Source organism: Agelaius phoeniceus (genome assembly GCF_051311805.1).
Source record: "Agelaius phoeniceus isolate bAgePho1 chromosome W unlocalized genomic scaffold, bAgePho1.hap1 SUPER_W_unloc_2, whole genome shotgun sequence".
NCBI classification, from domain to species: Eukaryota; Metazoa; Chordata; class Aves; order Passeriformes; family Icteridae; genus Agelaius; species Agelaius phoeniceus.
In genome coordinates, this window is record NW_027509867.1 from 3,864,484 (window position 1) to 3,882,081 (window position 17,598).

The following is a 17,598-nucleotide window of genomic DNA, read 5'->3' on the forward strand; positions in this document are numbered from 1 at the left end:
GGGAAAACAGCCAGAAAGCAGCCAGGAGACTCTGAAAACGCAGCAGCCACAGAAGACATCGCACTCCACCTCAGCCGAAGAAAGTTCGTAGCAGAACAGCCCGGATCGGATCGGAAAGGCGCCTTCGGATCCATCTCCTGTGACCTGCAGGCCAGAGACCAGGAGCCTCCAGACTGCTCTGACGACAGGAATTCGGTGAGAAGGTCAAGAATTAAGAACATGGGGGGTACACTTTCCCAGGAACAAATAGAAATTCTGTCCGACCTACAAGGCGTGGCAGACACACACACTAAAGGGATCCCAAAGAAAAAGCTTAGAGAATTATTGCTATGGGTGCGGTGTAATTACCCGTACTCCGAAACAAGGCTGTTATTTGAAGTAGGCTTTTGGCAAGAAGTTAACAGACACCTATATTTTCTAGCCATCAATGAGGATAAAACAGCCTTAAAATTGCTGTCCTCAGCAAGAATTATGTTAGAGGCGACCTCGACTCAATTTAGGGGGTCAGCCAGGCAACAAGTTGTTGCAGGTCCCAGAGGGGCGGAGGGAGCAGAGCAAGGTTCCAAGCAGAAATTGGCTCTGATCTCAATTAGCCCGGGGGAAAAGGTGCCCGAGAAAAGGGTACAAGGGAAAATGTCATTGCCCTCAGTCCCACCATCCCGAAAACCCAAGGGAACCCTAAAGCACCCTGAAACTACAGAGAATACAGGGATTTCAGACTCCGACTCAGACACTGATGATACCATTCCTCTTCCTGATGAAATAAAGTTTTCTCCCAGCGACATCGAGGAGACAGGCCACCCTTCCGGAGTGTACTGTCCCGATTCGCAGGAATCAGGGGGGGAGGAGGTGGAAAACGTGGCGGAGTCGGGGAGGGGGGTTCAAAGGGAACAAGCGGGGAGGGGGAATGCGCTCTCTCGCGGCAGGCGCGGCGGCGCGGAAGCGGCGGCGGCCGGCGGGGGGGGCGGGGAGGCAATGGGAGACACGGGTTTCCATGCGACTCTTGCGAGCGCAACGCCGAAAGCGACAGTCGCCTCTGGAGCGGTGCCAAAGACGCGCGAGTCGAGCAAGGCTCAGGAGACAGCCGGGGAGAGCTCTCAAACCGGCGCGGGAGCGTCAGACACGGGCGGCAAGGACGGAGCAGCTGCAGAGCTCCGGCGAGCTGCTGTGGAGGGACGCAGGAGACGCGCGGTGGTGACGTCAGACCCGGAAGTCTGGACCCGGAGATCGGCTCGAATCGCAGCGAGAAAGGGGACACCCGCGGAGGGGGGCTGCGCGCTTCGGCGGGGGGTGTGGATACAGCGTCAGAGGAGGAGGAGAGAGGGGCAGGAACAGACAATAGGGAGGAGACTTCGGAGGTGGAGCGGGACGGAGACAGTGACGTCAGTACAGGGGAGGCAGAGGGCGTCCCCGAAGGCACGCATGCGCGGGAAGTGCCGGCGGAGCGAGGTCGGGGGCGGGTCCGATCCTCTGTGACGTCTGGGGCAAAAAGGAGGGGCCACGCTCGGGGTTCGACATCCCGGGGCTCCACCCCCTCTCCGGGACCGATGCCTTTAGCCTCAAACCCTACGGTTCAAACCCCTTCCACTCAAAAGAAACGCTCAAGTATTCAGCCCTCAATGCCAGCTCAGTCAACAGCCATGCAAACTCGGTCTCAAACACGGTTGCGAGCGTTGCAGTCTGCTGAGCAAAAACCGATGGAGTTCGTGTCGTCATCAAGGTTGTCCAGGCAGGCGACAGCGCCACCTCGTGGAGGGACGACCACATTGCAGGACACGTCGGACCTGCTCGACAGCGCCACCACATCACCTGCTGGCCAAACTGCAACAATGCAGCAATTTTTTCCAACAATTTATAAAAAGGAAGCCACATTAAAGAAAATAAAAACAACAACAACACAACAAAAGGATAATATTCCATCAACTTCAGGATTATATGAAGTTGAAGACAGTTCAGATGAAGCACAGCCTCAAGGAGAAGAAATGATACACATTACAGAAGAGAGGGAATTCCAGCATGGATGCTTTCAGCAGCGGAAGCAGCAAGGAATCTTCTGCAGTCTTTTGATGCAGCCAAAAGAACACGTTCAAGAGAGCCTCAAGTTTCTTTTCCGGATTTAGGAGCGAGACTGAGGACCTCAAGTCAAAGAACATGGAGCGAAGGATCACCAAGAGCCTCCACGATTCCATTGTGCAGGCAATGGCCAATGGAGTTTCCAGAGGATGAAGAAGAACAACCAATAGAACCAATAGACTGGACAGAAATTAGAAATGAATTATCAAAAGAAAAGGGTCTGATCAGAGGATCAGGAGACATAATAATGCCAGTGACATATGATGCACAAGGTCAAAATCCAAGGTGGGAAAGGCTGGGTCACGAGGTGATCAAGGACTTATCAAAGGCCATTCAGAACAATGGTCTGAATTCGCAGTTCTTCAAACAGCTCCTGAAGGGGACATTCAATACGTATGATTTCACGCCATTTGACATTCAATGTCTTGTGTCAATGATTCTCACTGACACACAAAGTCTTATCTGGGACAGAAGATGGAGAAGATATCTCACAGAGTTGAGAGCCAGCTATCAAGGTGGACCCAACGCGAACCTCACAGAAGCACAGTTGGCAGGAGATCCTCCAGATGACAATCCAGTGGAGCAAGCAGCACGGCTTCCACGACGGGTGCTGAATGACATCAAAGAAGCAGCACGCAAAGCGATCTTGCAGATTGCTCCGGCGGGAGTTCCGGACGTCCCATTCTCATGCGTCAGGCAAGGTCCCACAGGACCATTCTCATCTTTCATAGATCGACTCCCGCAAGCTGTGGATCGACAGGTGACGATTGACGAGGCGAAGCAACCTCTCATGGAAAGTCGAGCTTTCGGCAATGCCAACCCGGATTGTCAACGGGTCATCAGCGCAATGCCAGGACGGCCATCCTTGGCAGAGATGGTGGAGGCATGCAGCAGAGTGGGAACACCTCAGCACGTCACGTCGATTGTGAGGGATGAGCTGAGAGGAGAATGGGGAGAACAGATAAGAAGAAACCCGGAGAGGCAGTCAAAAGATCAGGACAAGGTAGTTGAAAAGATGCTGGAAAAGGTACTCCAACAACAGAATGAAAACATAAATAAAGTTCTTGCAACCATCCAGAAGAAGAACAATCCATCAGGAGGACAATGCTACAAATGTGGAGCGTTTGGACACTTGAAAAAGAATTGTCCACATGCACACGCCCAAGTGCAGACACAAAAACCTGCAAAGCCACTCTGTGTGCGGTGTGGGAGAGGAAGACACTCTGTGAAGGAATGTTATTCCCAGACAGACGTGGAAGGGAATCCTTTACCACTTCTGGGAAACGGGAGAAGGAGCGCGCCCACAAACCGTCAGCGCGCGTCGACACAAGTGATGGCGGTGACACAACAACCAACAGGACAATCATCGGGGATCGTCAAGGAGACGCCCTCAGCAAACTCCTCAGTCGATTCTCAAGCGACCCAGAGCTCCTTCCACCAGGAGCACAGTGCACACTGGCAACTTCCAAATTAATTTGCTTTCTGGATGAAAGTCATGCGGAGGTTCCAACAGGGATCCGTTGAGATTCATACAAAAAACAAGATTTCTTAAAAATAGGACAGGACAGGAGCAGAATCCTTGGACTTACTGTTTATCCATCAGTTGTTTCCGCAGACAAAAACACGGAATTGACAGTTCTGGCAAAAGCACTTCGTCCACCATTGACCGTGGCGGAAAACACTCAGATCGCGAGAGCTTTTGCTCTGCCACCACACGCCATTGAAGTCATGTCAATCTTCGATGAAGAAGGGCTTCCTTTGAGGGAACATGTCGAAATACATACCACATGGGTAAAACACATAGGTCAAGATCGACCCATGCTCACATGCCAATTAACTTGTGGAGACAGAACAATAGAGGTCAGAGGCATGCTCGACACAGGGGCAGATGTCACCGTAATATCCTATATCTTTTGGCCTCGCAGCTGGAGCTTGATTGCGCCCTTGGGATCTCTCTCAGGCATAGGGGGAGTTTCTCTGTGTCTGCAGAGTGAGAATGCCATCGTTGTCACGGGACCAGGAAACAAGACGGCGATCATTCGTCCTTTCGTTGTGCAGAAGCCAATCACAGTTTGGGGACGAGATCTCTTGGCACAATGGGGCACGAAGATCGAGGTGGATTTTTAGTCGGGGTCACTGCAGCACTCGCCACATTGAAGTTGACTTGGAAAACGGATGATCCAGTCTGGGTGGATCAGTGGCCCCTGGAGCGAAAAAAGTTGAGTGCGTTGAAAACCCTGGTCCAAGAACAGTTGCAGAAGGGACACATCAAGCCAACAAACAGCCCTTGGAATTCTCCAGTGTTCGTCATCAAAAAGAAGCTGTCAGGCAAATGGAGGCTGTTGCACAATCTCAGGAAGATCAATGAAGTCCTCGAAGACATGGGACCGCTTCAGCTGGGTCTTCCATCTGTTTCGATGATTCCGAATGGCCGCTTGTGGTCATTGACCTCAAGGACTGTTTCTTCAGCATTCTGCTTCATCCGGATGATGCTCCGAGGCTTGCCTCTTCAGTTCCAAGTATCAACAAGGAAACGCCTCTGCAGCGGTACCATTGGGTCGTTCTTCCTCAGGGCCTAAAAAACTCGCCGACAATCTGCCAATGGTACGTGGCACAAGCTTTGTCACCAGCGCGGAAGAAATTCCCAAAGGTGAGAATCATTCATTATATGGATGATTTGCTCATTGCGGCATCGACACAACAAGAGCTGCAAAAGGCTCGTGACTGTGTGATTGCAGAAGTGCAAAAGGCAGGTCTGGAAATCAGTGTTTCAAAGATTCAGGAGGTCGCGCCTTGGAAATATCTAGGGTGGAAAATCTCGGAGAGAACAATAAGGCCTCAAAAGATGGAAATCGGCACAAGAGTCAACAATCTACATGATTTACAACAACTTCTAGGGGAAATCAACTGGATGAGGTCGATTTTGGGAATCACAAACAGTGACATTCCAGCGTTGCTTGATCTCTTGAGAGGAGATGCAGACATTCGATCTCCCAGGACGCTCACAAAAGAAGCAAAGAAGGAGTTGGAAAAAGTTACAGATGCCATTCAGAAGAGACAGGCACATTGATTCGTTGAATCGTTGCCTTTCCAGATAGCAGTGTTGGGAAAGAAAGCACAATTCCATAGTTTAATCTTCCAATGGGACGCATCTCAGAGAGATCCTTTAATAATCATAGAGTGGATTTTCTTACCATATAGGCCTTCAAAGACAATTCTGACAGATTTGGAGATGGCAGCACAGATCATCATAAAGGGGAGAACAAGATTGCTGACAATGGCGGGACGAGAATTTTCAAAGATTTATCTGCCTTTGAAGAAAGATTATTTCGATTGGGCAATGCAGAAATCAAAAGATTTGTTAATTGCATTGTTAGCTTTTCCAGGAGCTTGCACAATCAATTTTCCACAACATAGAATGTTGCAATCACAATATGCTACAGAGCAAAGCCAAAAATAAGTGAAGAACCTCTGGACGGGATCACAGTGTTCACTGATGGATCAGGAAAGACACACAAGTCAGTGATCACGTGGATGAACTCAACGACAGGGGAATGGGAATCAAACGTGAAGACGGTTCAAGGCTCTCCACAAATTGTGGAGTTGGCAGCTGTTGTCCGAGCATTTCAGTTGTTCCAACAACCGCTCAATTTGGTCACGGACTCTGCATATGTTGCAGGTGTGGTCAAACGATTGGAAGGTTCGCTCTTGAAAGAAGTCAGCAACAAAGTTTTATATTCCTATCTAGTGAGCATGAAAACAGTGCTAGAAAGCAGGGAAGAAGAATATTTCATCACTCACATCAGAGCGCACACAACACTTCCAGGATTTCTAGCGGAAGGGAATGCTCAGGCAGACAGGTTGACAATGCCCATTTCACAAACACTTCCGGACATTTTTGAGCAAGCACGACTGAGTCATGCATTTTTTCATCAGAATGCGCAGGCGCTGATGGAATCCTTCCGTCTCACGAAAACTCAGGTGAGGGAAATCATTAGTGCTTGTCCAGATTGTCAACTCGTGCAACCACCTGCTTCCACAGGAGCAGTCAATCCACGAGGACTGCAAAGTCTTCAGCTGTGGCAAACAGATGTCACAAAATATCCATCATTTGGGAGACTCAAAAATGTTCATGTTTCAGTAGATACATTCTCAGGGGCAGTCTTTGCTTCAGCACATGCAGGGGAAACAGCAGAACATGCTTGTCGACATTTTTTACAAGCGTTTGCATCGTTAGGTGTGCCTCAAGAACTAAAAACAGATAATGGTCCAACATATACAGGCAGGGTGCTTGACAGATTCCTGAAAAGATGCGGTGTCAGACACACATTTGGCATTCCACATTCACCCACAGGTCAGGCAATCATTGAAAGAACACATCACACCCTGAAATCCCTTTTGAACAGGCAGAAAAGGGGGGAGCCAGAGGCGACACCACACATGAAGTTAAACAAAGCATTGTATGTGTTGAATTTTCTTAACAGTTCGTCTTCTGAACCCAATCCACCAATCGTGAGGCATTTTTCAAACAGCTCTCAGGCAAAACTAAGGGAGAATCCTTTGGTTTTGATCAGAAACCCAGAGACAGGACAAATAGAGGGTCCTTTCAAACTAATCACTTGGGGCAAGGGTTTCGCTTGTGTTTCCACAGGGCGAGGGCTGAAGTGGGTGTCAGCGCGGCACGTGAAGCCATTTCGAACAAGGGAGCAGGAGAGCACAGATCCCAGAAGCAGAGAAATGAACACGCAGACGGAGGAAGAAACTCAAGTTGTGAACAACAACTCAGAAGAGGGATGAAAAGAATAAAAACTTTGGGGGGTTTTTTCCTTTGTGGCTTTCAGTGGGAGCATGACAATGGTTTTTCATAAGGGTGAAGTCGTGAGCTTCATGATGCTCATGCTTTCATCTGTCGCTTTAAGCAATGGAGCAAATCTACCCGTCAGTCAACCAAAACAAAATGTTTGGGAAACGTTAGCCCAGGCAGCAAACTTAGAAAGTGTCTGCCTGACACATTTGAAACCAGGGAAACCATTCACAGCATGCATGGTTGGGTTGCCAGTGGGCGAATGGCCAATTCCAGGGCACTCTCCAATGGAGATTTCGCAGGTCATCAAAGATCCTGTGAATGAATGGTGTGCTTGGACACATCTTTTACCTGTGGCTTCTACCGAACCGCAGGAATTGGAAATTTTCGGGTCCACAACAATGGAGCTATGCATGAAATTCAAAATTTCGAATGTGTCAAGGACAAACAACAGCATTGATGTCACACCAAATCACGAATATTATAGAAACGCATCAGCTTGGTGCAATCACACTGTGACGACAGCCAAAGGATCAATCCAGGTCCCAGTGCAATTGCCACGTGGGTTGTTTTTAATTTGTGGGGACAGAATTTGGCACGGCATTCCTGCAAATGCCAAGGGAGGTCCATGCAGCATTGGGAGGATTTCGATGTTATCACCAGATTTGAAAGTATTGAGAGAGCAAAAACACAAAGAGAAAAGGTCCTTGCAACATTACAGTGCAGACTGTGATGATGAAGTATACACCTGGAACAAGGCAAGGAGAATTGCGGCAGCAATTTTCTCACCTCAGACAGCGTCGGGGGTGGCCTTGACTCAACTGGACCACATGGGTTGTTGGTTGAGCAAGCATGCTCAATCAGTCTCTCTCACTTTGAGTGATATGTTAAACGATATAAGCAGTGTGAGAGAGGCAACTCTTCAAAATAGGGCAGCAATCGATTATCTATTGCTTGCTCATGGACATGGATGTGAAGAGTTTGAGGGAATGTGCTGCATGAATCTCTCAGATCATTCGAGATCAATTCATGAAAGTATTCAAAATATAAAAGACAGTATAAAGAAACTAGGCGAAATCACTGGGTCATGGATTGATGATGTGGTGGGATTTTTTGATCTTTCTCCCTTATGGAGAGGGTTTTTAAAAATGGGATTTTATATTTTAATAATACTCTTAGTCCTCATGCTCATCGTCCCATGCATCTTTTTGTGTGTGAGACGTGTCATGAGTCAAGTTGCCAAAGAAGTCTTCTTGGTGCAAACAGAAGGGGGAGATGTGGGATCTCAGCACATCGTTCCCGATGTCCAGAGATGCCAGGAGAACCCTTGGGGGTCTCGGAAATCCTGGAATGTTGCCAAAAGTGTTTGGTGGCTTGATTTTGATCCATCCACAGAAGTAACAAGAGTTTGAGGACATGAGAATTACTTTAGAGTAAAAGGTGTAAAAGAGACACATTTATAGGGTGAAATATAGACTTTAAGGTTTTTGGTACAGGGGGGTTATGGAGACAAGATGGAGGGATCAGGGCGTGTCTCGTCCTTCTTCTTTCTTCTTCTTGTCCTCCATCTCCTGTGATGATGTTGGCACTTGGGGATTGGTTTATGGTGAAGGTGCACTTGCCAACATGGGTGAAAAGTATTGGGAAATAAAGGTAAATATTGTGTACGTAGATTTTAGTATAAAAAGACATGACCGCCTCGTGGGCGGTCAGAGTGCCCTTGGCTGCCTTGCAGATCAGACCTCTGTTGGGCAGACAGAAAATTTGGTAGATAAGAAACAATAAACAATCTGAAGATCGAAAAGCTGAAGAGTCCAGACTCGTCCTTTGAAATGCGTGCCACCCACGAACCACCCTACCCGTGTCGGGGCAGAGACAGACAGCCGAACCCGACACCTTTGGTGCTCTTTGTGTCTGCCATGGCCAAAGTGCTGCCCAAGTTGGCTCTGTCAGGGCCTTGCAGCTGCTGCCCATCCCTGTGCCCTGTGCAGCCCAGGCTGTCCTACGGTGTCCCTGCCCTGCGCCTCTGTGCCCCATGACCTCCCTGCTGGGCAGCCTCTGCCAGCTCCTGCAGAGCCCGTGGCACCTGTGGGGCTGCACAGACAGCCCTGCCCTGGGCTCTGCCGGCCTCTGGGCCAGCAGAGAGGCAGCCAGGGCTGGCCATGGCCGGGAACAGGCCCTGAGCCCCGCAGGAGGATGGAGCTGGGCCACAGCCAAACTCAGCCTAGGCCAAAGCTGGACTCAGCAGCCAGGGCTGCCAACGCATGGGCAGAGAGGCTGGCGCTGACAAATGTCCTGGGCCCCCTCCCTGCTCTGTCCCTGCCACCAAGGGCACAGAGCAGCCTCCTCTCTGGGCCACTTGCCTGTTTGCAATGCCTTGCACAGGCGCTGGCCCTGCCCCACAAGGCCTGGCCTGAGTCCTGCCCCTGCACGCTCAGCCAGGCTGAGATGGACACTGATGGTTTCTGGGCCAGGCTCTCGGAGCCCAGCCCAGCTCCCTGCAAGCTCTGCCAGCTGCCCTGAGCTCTGGGCAGCACCAAGGGCCTCTCTGAGCCCAGCCCAGCCCAGCCGGCTCTGGCCCCACAGCTCTGCTCAGGCCAGGCTGCTCTGGGCACTGGCCCCACGGCCTCAGCCCCTGCCAAGGCCACAGCAGCAGCTGCAGCTGCCACAGGACCCAGCCCCAGCCATGGGGGAAGGTGCTTGGCCAAGGCCAAAGGAGGCTCCCTGGCTGCCCTGCTCCCCTGGGGCTGAGGTGCTGAGAGCTCTGCAGCCCCTGCTGCCATCCCATCTGCCCAGGGCAGCACAAGAGCCCCAGCCTTGGGGCCCTCAAGAGCTGCTCCTGCTCCAGGCCCAGGGCCCATGCCAGAGCTGGGGCAGCCACAAAGCTGTGCCCATTTCTGTTCCTTGCTGCTCCCATGGGGATGGATCCTCAGCCACTGGGAGGTTGCTGATGAATTTTATTACTCCAGAGGCCTTTTCTTTCTTGAGTTCTTCAGTTTAGGAATTCAGTGTGAAAAGCTCATAAACATTTGCTCAAAATACCCAAACAGGAAAAGCCCCTGGGAATCATTCAAGCTTTTAAATCTTCTGTGGTTAATTAGACAAATTTCAGAATGTATTTAAAGTGAATATACTGTAATGAAAACAATGAAGAGAGAACTGTCCTGTTAAGTTTTCTTTTCCTGTTCATAGATTGGTGTCAGCAATCCCCAGTTGATATTGACCTCTAGCACCTCCTAATGCAGGCTGAACAGATATGAAAATTAAGATCCTTCATGGCTGACAGTCAATCACAATTTGTCCCTTCCCCCTTCTACCATTTCCCTCATCCAGCCCTGGCACTCAGAGCAGCTGAGGAATGGAGTCACATCCAGGTGTGTCCCCAGGGCTCAGGACTGGGGCCAGGTCAGTGAAATCACTTTATTGCTGATCTGGACGAGGCCACTGAGGGCACCCTCAAGTCAGTTCCTAGGTGAGCCCAGGCTGGGTGGGAGTGTGGCTGTGTTGGAGGGTAGGAAGCTCTGCAGAGGGATCTGGACAGGCTGGAGCCATGGGCCCCAGGACAATTGGATGAGATTCACCAAGACCAAGGGCCGGGTCCTGCCCTGGGCTCACAACCACCCCAAATCCCTGGCTGTACCTTGCCCCTGATCCCCACAGCCTGTCCTGTTTCCTTCATCTCTGCATTGCCAGGGACTCTCTGGGACAAGGGAGCTCTGCTCTGGGGATGGAGGGAGGTGCAAGTGCAGCCTCTGGATTGGGAACTACAACTCATCAGGTTTGTGTCCTTGGTCAGGAACTGCTGAGACTCAGAGGCACAGAAAGTTTCTCCTCATGGCCTGGAGACCCCTGTTGAACAGGACACCATTTAATAACAATCACGCTCTTCTCTGAGCTATGTTCAAAGTTCCAGCAGTGTCTGAGGAGTCCACCATCCACAAGGGATTTCCATACTAAAATTAATTTCAGACAAATGTGGTTCTGTGACAGATATAAGCACAACTAAGTTCTTGTATTAGAATGCTCCTCCTGGAGTGGTGGCAAAACAGCTCCAACAATTCCTGATTTGCAAAGCTGTCAGTGGTGGATGGAGAAGGGAGGTCAGGCTGCTTTTGGTGCTGAGGAAATGCTGAAACCAGCCTGACTCATTTCATCTCTTCCTGTCCTGGCTGATCTCCCCTCTTTCCCCTTCCACCCATTGGCTTTTGTCTCCCACCAGGCCCCCGGTGAAGAGCCTGGCTCTGTGTTCTCCATCCCCTCCTCGCTGGCACTGCCAGGCTGGGATGAGGAGCCCCTCAGCCTTCCCTGCTCTGGGCTGGACAAGCCCAGCTCCCTCAGCCTCTGCTCACAGCCCAGGGGCTCCAGCCCCACCTTGGAGGCCCTTCCCAGACCCTGCTCCAGCTGCCAGACATCTTTCCTGCCCTGGGCAACCCAACCCAGGCCACAGTGACCTGGAGAATCCCCGTCCTTGATGTCCTGGTCACACAGCCCTGGCCCCTTGTCCCCATGTCAGGCTCTGGGGTGGATCCTGTGGAACATCCTTTGGTGGAGGCTGTGGCTCCAGGTGGGCCGGGGGGATCCCGGGGGACAGGGACCCCGCTGGGCATGGACAGCATTGGACTTGTTGGGAGAAACTGTGAGGGGGAGCTGGGGCCGAGTGACCAACCCAGTGACCTGACACAGCCCTGCTGGGATGTCACACAGCCCCTCTGGGATGTCACACAGCCCCTCTGGGATGTCACAGCCTGCTCTGTGACATCACAGCCCATTCTCTAATGTCACACAGCTGGTCTCTGATGTCACAGCCAAATCTCTGAGGTCATCATCCGCTCTATGAAGTCAGAATTCTGCCATGTGGTGTCACAGATATGGCCTATGATGTCATAGCTTCTCCATGACCTCACATACCCCACTCTGTGATGTCACATTCCACTCTGTGACCTCATGTTACCAGATGATGAATTGTCTCCACCAGCTGAGCTCACACCTGGAGCTTGTTCTCCAGGGACCACCAGAGAGACCCCCAGGACAGAAGAATGCATGGGTAAAGGGGAGGGGAAATATGTCAATGATTTTGGGGAAATTATTATCAAATGTATGTTTAGTCGAGGACAATCAATGAATATGTGAGCAAAATACAGAAAATAAACAGAAACTTTCCTCTACTCAGCCTGCATGGTTTTGGGAGGAGCTATCCCCTGTACATCCAGCTGAATAAAGAATGCTGCTTCTTAATGCTACACTGGGGTTAAGGAGTTTTCTGTTTTGCCGAATTTTTGGTGACACTCCCAAGGAAAGCTCTGTATGCTGCTGTTCACACGGAGGCAGCCTGGGGCCCAGTGACCATGAAATAATCAAGTTTTCAATGTTCTATGAAAGAAGGAGGGGTAGCAACAAAACTTCTACACTGGCATTAGGATGGGCAGACTTTGGCCCTCCCCAGACTTTGGGGAGTACCAAATCTGGTACTGATTTTTTGAAAGGAAAGAGCCCTTTAAAACAAAGGGATCCAGGAAGGATGGACACATTTCAAGAAAGTAATCTTAAGGGGGAAGGAGCAACCTGTCCCAGTGTGCCAAAACATGATCTAGAGAGGAAAAGGACTGCCCTGGCTGCACATGCAGCTTTTCTGGGAACTCAGAGGAAAAAAGGACCAGCAATGCAGAAAGTGTTTAAGGATGTTGTTAGGTTATGAAGAAAGTGATGTGAAGAAATGAAAGCACAATTAGAATTTAAAATGGCGGCTTGTAAAAAGAATAAAAAATTTTTTTATAAAAACAATTATAGCAAAAGGAGGGAGAAGGAGAACCTCTACTCTTTATTGGATGCAGTTAAAAATAGAGCAACTGAAGATAAGTAAAAGAAAAAGCTACTTAATATCTTGTTGTCAATTTTCAATATTAGGACAGGTTGTTCTCAGGACAAGTGTTCTCCTGAGCTGGTAGATGGGCACAGGGAGCAGAACAGCCCCCTGGAATCCAGGAGGAAGCAGCTGCTGACCTGCTGAGCCACTCAGATGCTCACAGGTGTCTCTGGGATCAGATGGGATCCATCCTAGGGGGATGAGGGAGCTGTGGATGAGCTCCCCAAGCTGCTCTCCATCATTTACCATCAGTCCTGGCTCAGCAGGGAGGGCCCAGAGCACTGGAGGTGCCAGTGTGAGCCCACCCTCAGGAAGGGCTGGAAGGAGGAGCTGGGGAACTCCAGGCCTGTCAGCCTGACCTGGGTGCCTGGCAAGGTTATGGAACAGATCACCTTGAGTGCCATCACAGGGCACCCACAGGATGGCCCAGGGATCAGAGCCAGCCAGCGTGGATTTCAATATCTGCACTGATGATCTGCATGAGGGGATTGAGTCCATCATCAGCAAATTTGCAGATGACACCAAGCTGGGTGTGAGTGTGGATCTGCTGGAGGGCAGGAGGGCTCTGCACAGGGCCCTGGACAGGCTGGATCCAGGCCCAAATCCAACAAGGTGAGGTTTAACAAGTCCCAGTGCCAGATCCTGCACTTTGGCCACAACAACCCCTGCAGTGCTACAGGCTGGGGACAGAGTGGCTGGAGAGCAGCCAGGCAGAAAGGGACCTGCAGGGACTGATGGACAGCAGGCTGGACATGAGGCAGCAGTGTGCCCAGGTGGCCAAGAAGGCCAATGGCTCCTGGCCTGGATCAGGAATGGTGTGGCCAGCAGGAGCAGGGCAGGGATTCTTCCCCTGTGCTGGGCACTGCTTGGGCAGCACCTCGAGTGCTGTGTCCAGTTCTGGGCCCCCAATTTAGGAAGGATGTGGAGGGGCTGGAGCATGTCCAGAGAAGGGCAACAGGGCTGGGGAGGGGTCTGGAGCACAAGTCCTGTGAGGAGGGGCTGAGGGAGCTGGGGTTGTTTATCCTGGAGAAGAGGAGGCTCAGGGGAGACAAGGCAGTGTCAGGGCACAGGTTGGACTTGATGATCTCCAAGGTCTTTTCCAGCCTTGCTGATTCTGGGATTCTCTGAAACCACCCTTGGAGCAGCTGCAGGATGAGCCCTGGGCCTCCTCTTCAGCAGCTCCAGCAGCCCAGGTCCCTCAGCTTCTCCTGGCAGCCCCAAAGCCCATCCTGTCAGTCCTGCAGAGCCTCTGCAGCTCCTCCTCATTTCCCAGAACAGGGAGCCCCAGAGGCAGACACAGCAGCCCAGATGTGCCCCCCTGGCCTGGGGTGCCTCTGGCAAGGGAGCAGCAGCAGGCACTGCAGGAGCCTGCAGACAATTCCTGCAGCACTTGTAGGATGATCCTGCTGCCCAAGGGACGTTCCCATGGGGCCAAGTCAGGAACTGCAATGGGGAGTGGGGCCAGAGAGGAAAGGGCAAACTTTTCTGGGAGCTCCTTTAGTTCACTTAAAGCCACTGAGAGCACAGCCCCTCATTGACAGAGTCTGTGGCCACAGGGTAAGTGGAGGGAAACACAATGAGAAATGGCACAAACAATGATATTTATTTTTACACAATATTAAAAAGGAAAACAAAGAAAAAGAGCCTGCAAAATGAAATCAACAAGAAGTATCAAAGATGTATTTTATTAAAAGTAATTTGCAGAAATTGGCCAGCAGATTAATGTTTCTGAAAGCATCTGGTTATCAGTCTCCACACTGCAGCCTTGAGCTCCTGGTTCCTCAGGCTGTAGATGAGGGGGTTCAGGGCTGGAGGCACCACCGAGTACAGAACTGACAGGGCCAGATCCAGGGACGGGGAGGACATGGAGAGGGGTTTAAAGTCGGAAAACATACCAGTGCTGAGGAATAGAGAGAGCACGGCCAGGTGAGGGAGGCATGTGGAAAAGGCTTTGTGCCGTCCCTGCTCAGAGGGGATCCTCAGCACAGCCCTGAAGATCTGCACATAGGAGAAAACAATGAACACAAAACAGCCAAGTCCTAAACAGATAGTAACAGCAATGAGCCCCAGTTCCCTGAGATAGGATTTGGAGCAGGAGAGCTTGAGGATCTGTGGGATTTCACAGAAGAACTGTCCCAGGGCATTGCCATGGCACAGGGGCAAGGAAAATGTATTGGCAGTGTGCATGAGGGCATTGAGAAAGGCACTGGCCCAGGCAGCTGCTGCCATGTGGGCACAAGCTCTGCTGCCCAGGAGGGTCCCGTAGTGCAGGGGTTTGCAGATGGACACGTAGCGGTCGTAGCACATCACAGTCAGGAGATAAAACTCTGTTGCTGCACAAAAAACAAAAAAAAAGAGCTGTGCAGCACATCCAGTGTAGGAGATGTTGCTGGTGTCCCAGAGGGAATTGTGCATGGCTTTGGGGACAGTGGTGCAGATGGAGCCCAGGTCAGCGAGGGCCAGGTTGAGCAGGAAGAAGAACATGGGCGTGTGCAGGTGGTGGCCGCAGGCTACGGCGCTGATGATGAGGCCGTTGCCCAGGAGGGCAGCCAGGGAGATGCCCAGCAAGAGGCAGAAGTGCAGGAGCTGCAGCTGCCGCGTGTCTGCCAATGCCAGCAGGAGGAAGTGCCTGATGCAGCTGCTGTTGGACATTTGTTCTGTCTTGGCATGGGGATCTGTAAGAAAAGTAATCATGGAATAGTTGGGTTTGGAGAGGACTTGAAATATCCCAGCACAGCCTGGGGGCACTTTCCCCCCACTGCCTGCCCAGGGCTCTGCTGCCTGGAGCTGTCCCTGCCAGCAGCTGCTTCCCTGTGCCCAGGGCTGGGCCCTGCCAGTGCTGCCAGAGCCCAGCCCAGCCCTGGGGGCTCAGCTCTGCCCTGCAGAGCCCTCCCAGCTCAGGCACTGCCCAGGGGCAGCTCTGGCTCTTCAGGCTCTGATGGCAATGTCAGAGCAACCCTGAGGAGGCTGGAAAAGCAACACTGATGCTGCCTCAAAAGACTGATTTCTTTCACTGTATGGTTTATTCAGATCTCAGATAATTTATTTTCTTTCCTCAGCCTTACCTGAGGGATGAATATCTATGTACAATTTCCCATCCAGGCAACACAGAGCAGTAGAATGAAAAGCAGGATTTCCCTTTTTATGCAGCCCCTACCTTGCTATGCTCCCTGTATAATCTAAATTCTGCAGTGAAATGCCATGCTGGGAGAAGTCCTGAACAATGCAGCATCCTCCCCACACAAGGAGAACACTTCCAAGCCTCACCAGCTGTCTCCCCCCACCCAGATCTTGTCCCCCAGTGCTGGGAGCAGCTGCCAGGGCTGGCTGAGAGCTGTCCCTGGCAGGCAGCAGAGTCCCTGCCCCAGCACAGCGCCCTGGGCTGCAGGACCCTGCTCTGCAGGACAGCCCTGGGCACCCCTGGCTGCTCTGCACAAGAGACAAGCAGAGAATGTACTCACAGGCTCTGCAGGCATTGGCATGTTCCAGCTTGAGGAGATGGCTCCAGGAGCTGCAGCTGCATTGTCCTGCAGCCAGAGGTTCCTGTGCCAAGGGCTGGAAGTGATTGTGCCCCAGGCACTTCTCAGCCCCTTCCCAGCCCTGACTGATTGAAGCTCTCTGTGCCTCTGGGCTGTGCCCGGGCTGGCTGCAGGCAGTGCCCCAGCCCTGCTGGGCTGGCACAAGAGCTGCTCATCCAGAGAAATGTGCTTTTGAAGCTCTTCTTGGTGAGCAGGAGCTGCCTCTGTGCCAGGAGCCCAGCCCAGCTCAGCAGCACAGACACAGCACAAGGACTTTAATGAGCCTCTGGGGCTTTGTGCTCAGGCCCTGAACATCAGTCCCTGAGAGGCAGCTGAAGAAACCTCTCCAGAACTCCAAGGCAGAATCCAACTCCAAAGTTTCTTGGACTTTTAATGGGTCCCAGAGAGGGACACGACTGAGCAAGTGTCCCCAGGCCCCAGGCAGAGCAGAGAACTGCAGGCAGTGATGACAGGTGGGGACAAAGAGAAGCCAAGTCTTGGTGCCCTGGGCCACAGCAGGGTCTGTGCCAGCAAGGGCTGGGAGGAGACACCTTGTCCTGAGGCCCTGGGGCCTCCTGGCACAGCCCCAGCCAGGCTGGGCACTGTCAGCCCCTTGTGCTGCCCTCAGCATCCCCCCCTAGCCCACATCCCAGTGGCCTCAAGGATCTGCTGCAAGGAGTCCCTGGGGAGCCTTGCTCAGCAATGGCCCTGGGGGCTCTTTCATGCTCCCTGCAGGGACTGCAGGTTTTTCAAAGGACTTGGGGTTTGGCTTTTGCCTTGGAGTCTCTGAGAGGTTTGTGCAATCATGGCCTCCAATTATCTGCTGTAATTAGTCCCTGGAGAGGCTTTGTCAGTAACAACACTCAGTGGGCTCATTAATACTTCAGGGTACTTCAGTTAATTTAAGCTACTTGGTGTTTCCCTTTTGATACAGACTCTTTGAGAGGTTTGTGCAATCCTGGCCCCAATTATCTGCTTTAATGAGTCCCTGGAGAGCTTTGTACTCACACTCAGTGGGGCTCATTAATGCCTTGAGATACTCAAGGTTTTTAAGGTACTTCATGGATCCAAGAATACTTTTAGGTACTTTTAAGGATTTTCCTTCCCACACTGAGTCTCTGGGAGGTTTTTGTGCCATCCTGGCCTCCAATTCTCTCCTCCAAGTAGTCCATGAGGAGCCTGTGTTGGGTATCTTCCCCCTTTCTGTTTTATAACAAAGATGGAACTGAAAAAATTTTGTAAGACTTTCTAAAAGCATCCAAACAAACATGGGACAATTAACAATGCAACAACAACCATTAAGAGAATCAATAGTCCTGTTTTAGCTACACATCATCCAA

General features: G+C 51.4%; 1 protein-coding gene across 1 annotated transcript; it reads right to left on the reverse strand.

The window, feature by feature from the left end:
* Positions 1–14,459: 14,459 nt before the first annotated feature.
* On the reverse strand, positions 14,460–15,392 carry LOC143692669 (olfactory receptor 14A16-like). The gene has a single exon (XM_077172917.1). It carries the CDS (start codon positions 15,390–15,392, stop codon positions 14,460–14,462), a length of 933 nt encoding a protein of 310 aa, XP_077029032.1.
* Positions 15,393–17,598: the final 2,206 nt, after the last annotated feature.

Coding starts and splice junctions, on each gene's coding strand:
- LOC143692669 (XM_077172917.1), bottom strand. CDS start 15,392: ATGTCCAACAGCAGCTGCATCAGGCACTTCCTCCTGCTGGCATTGGCA.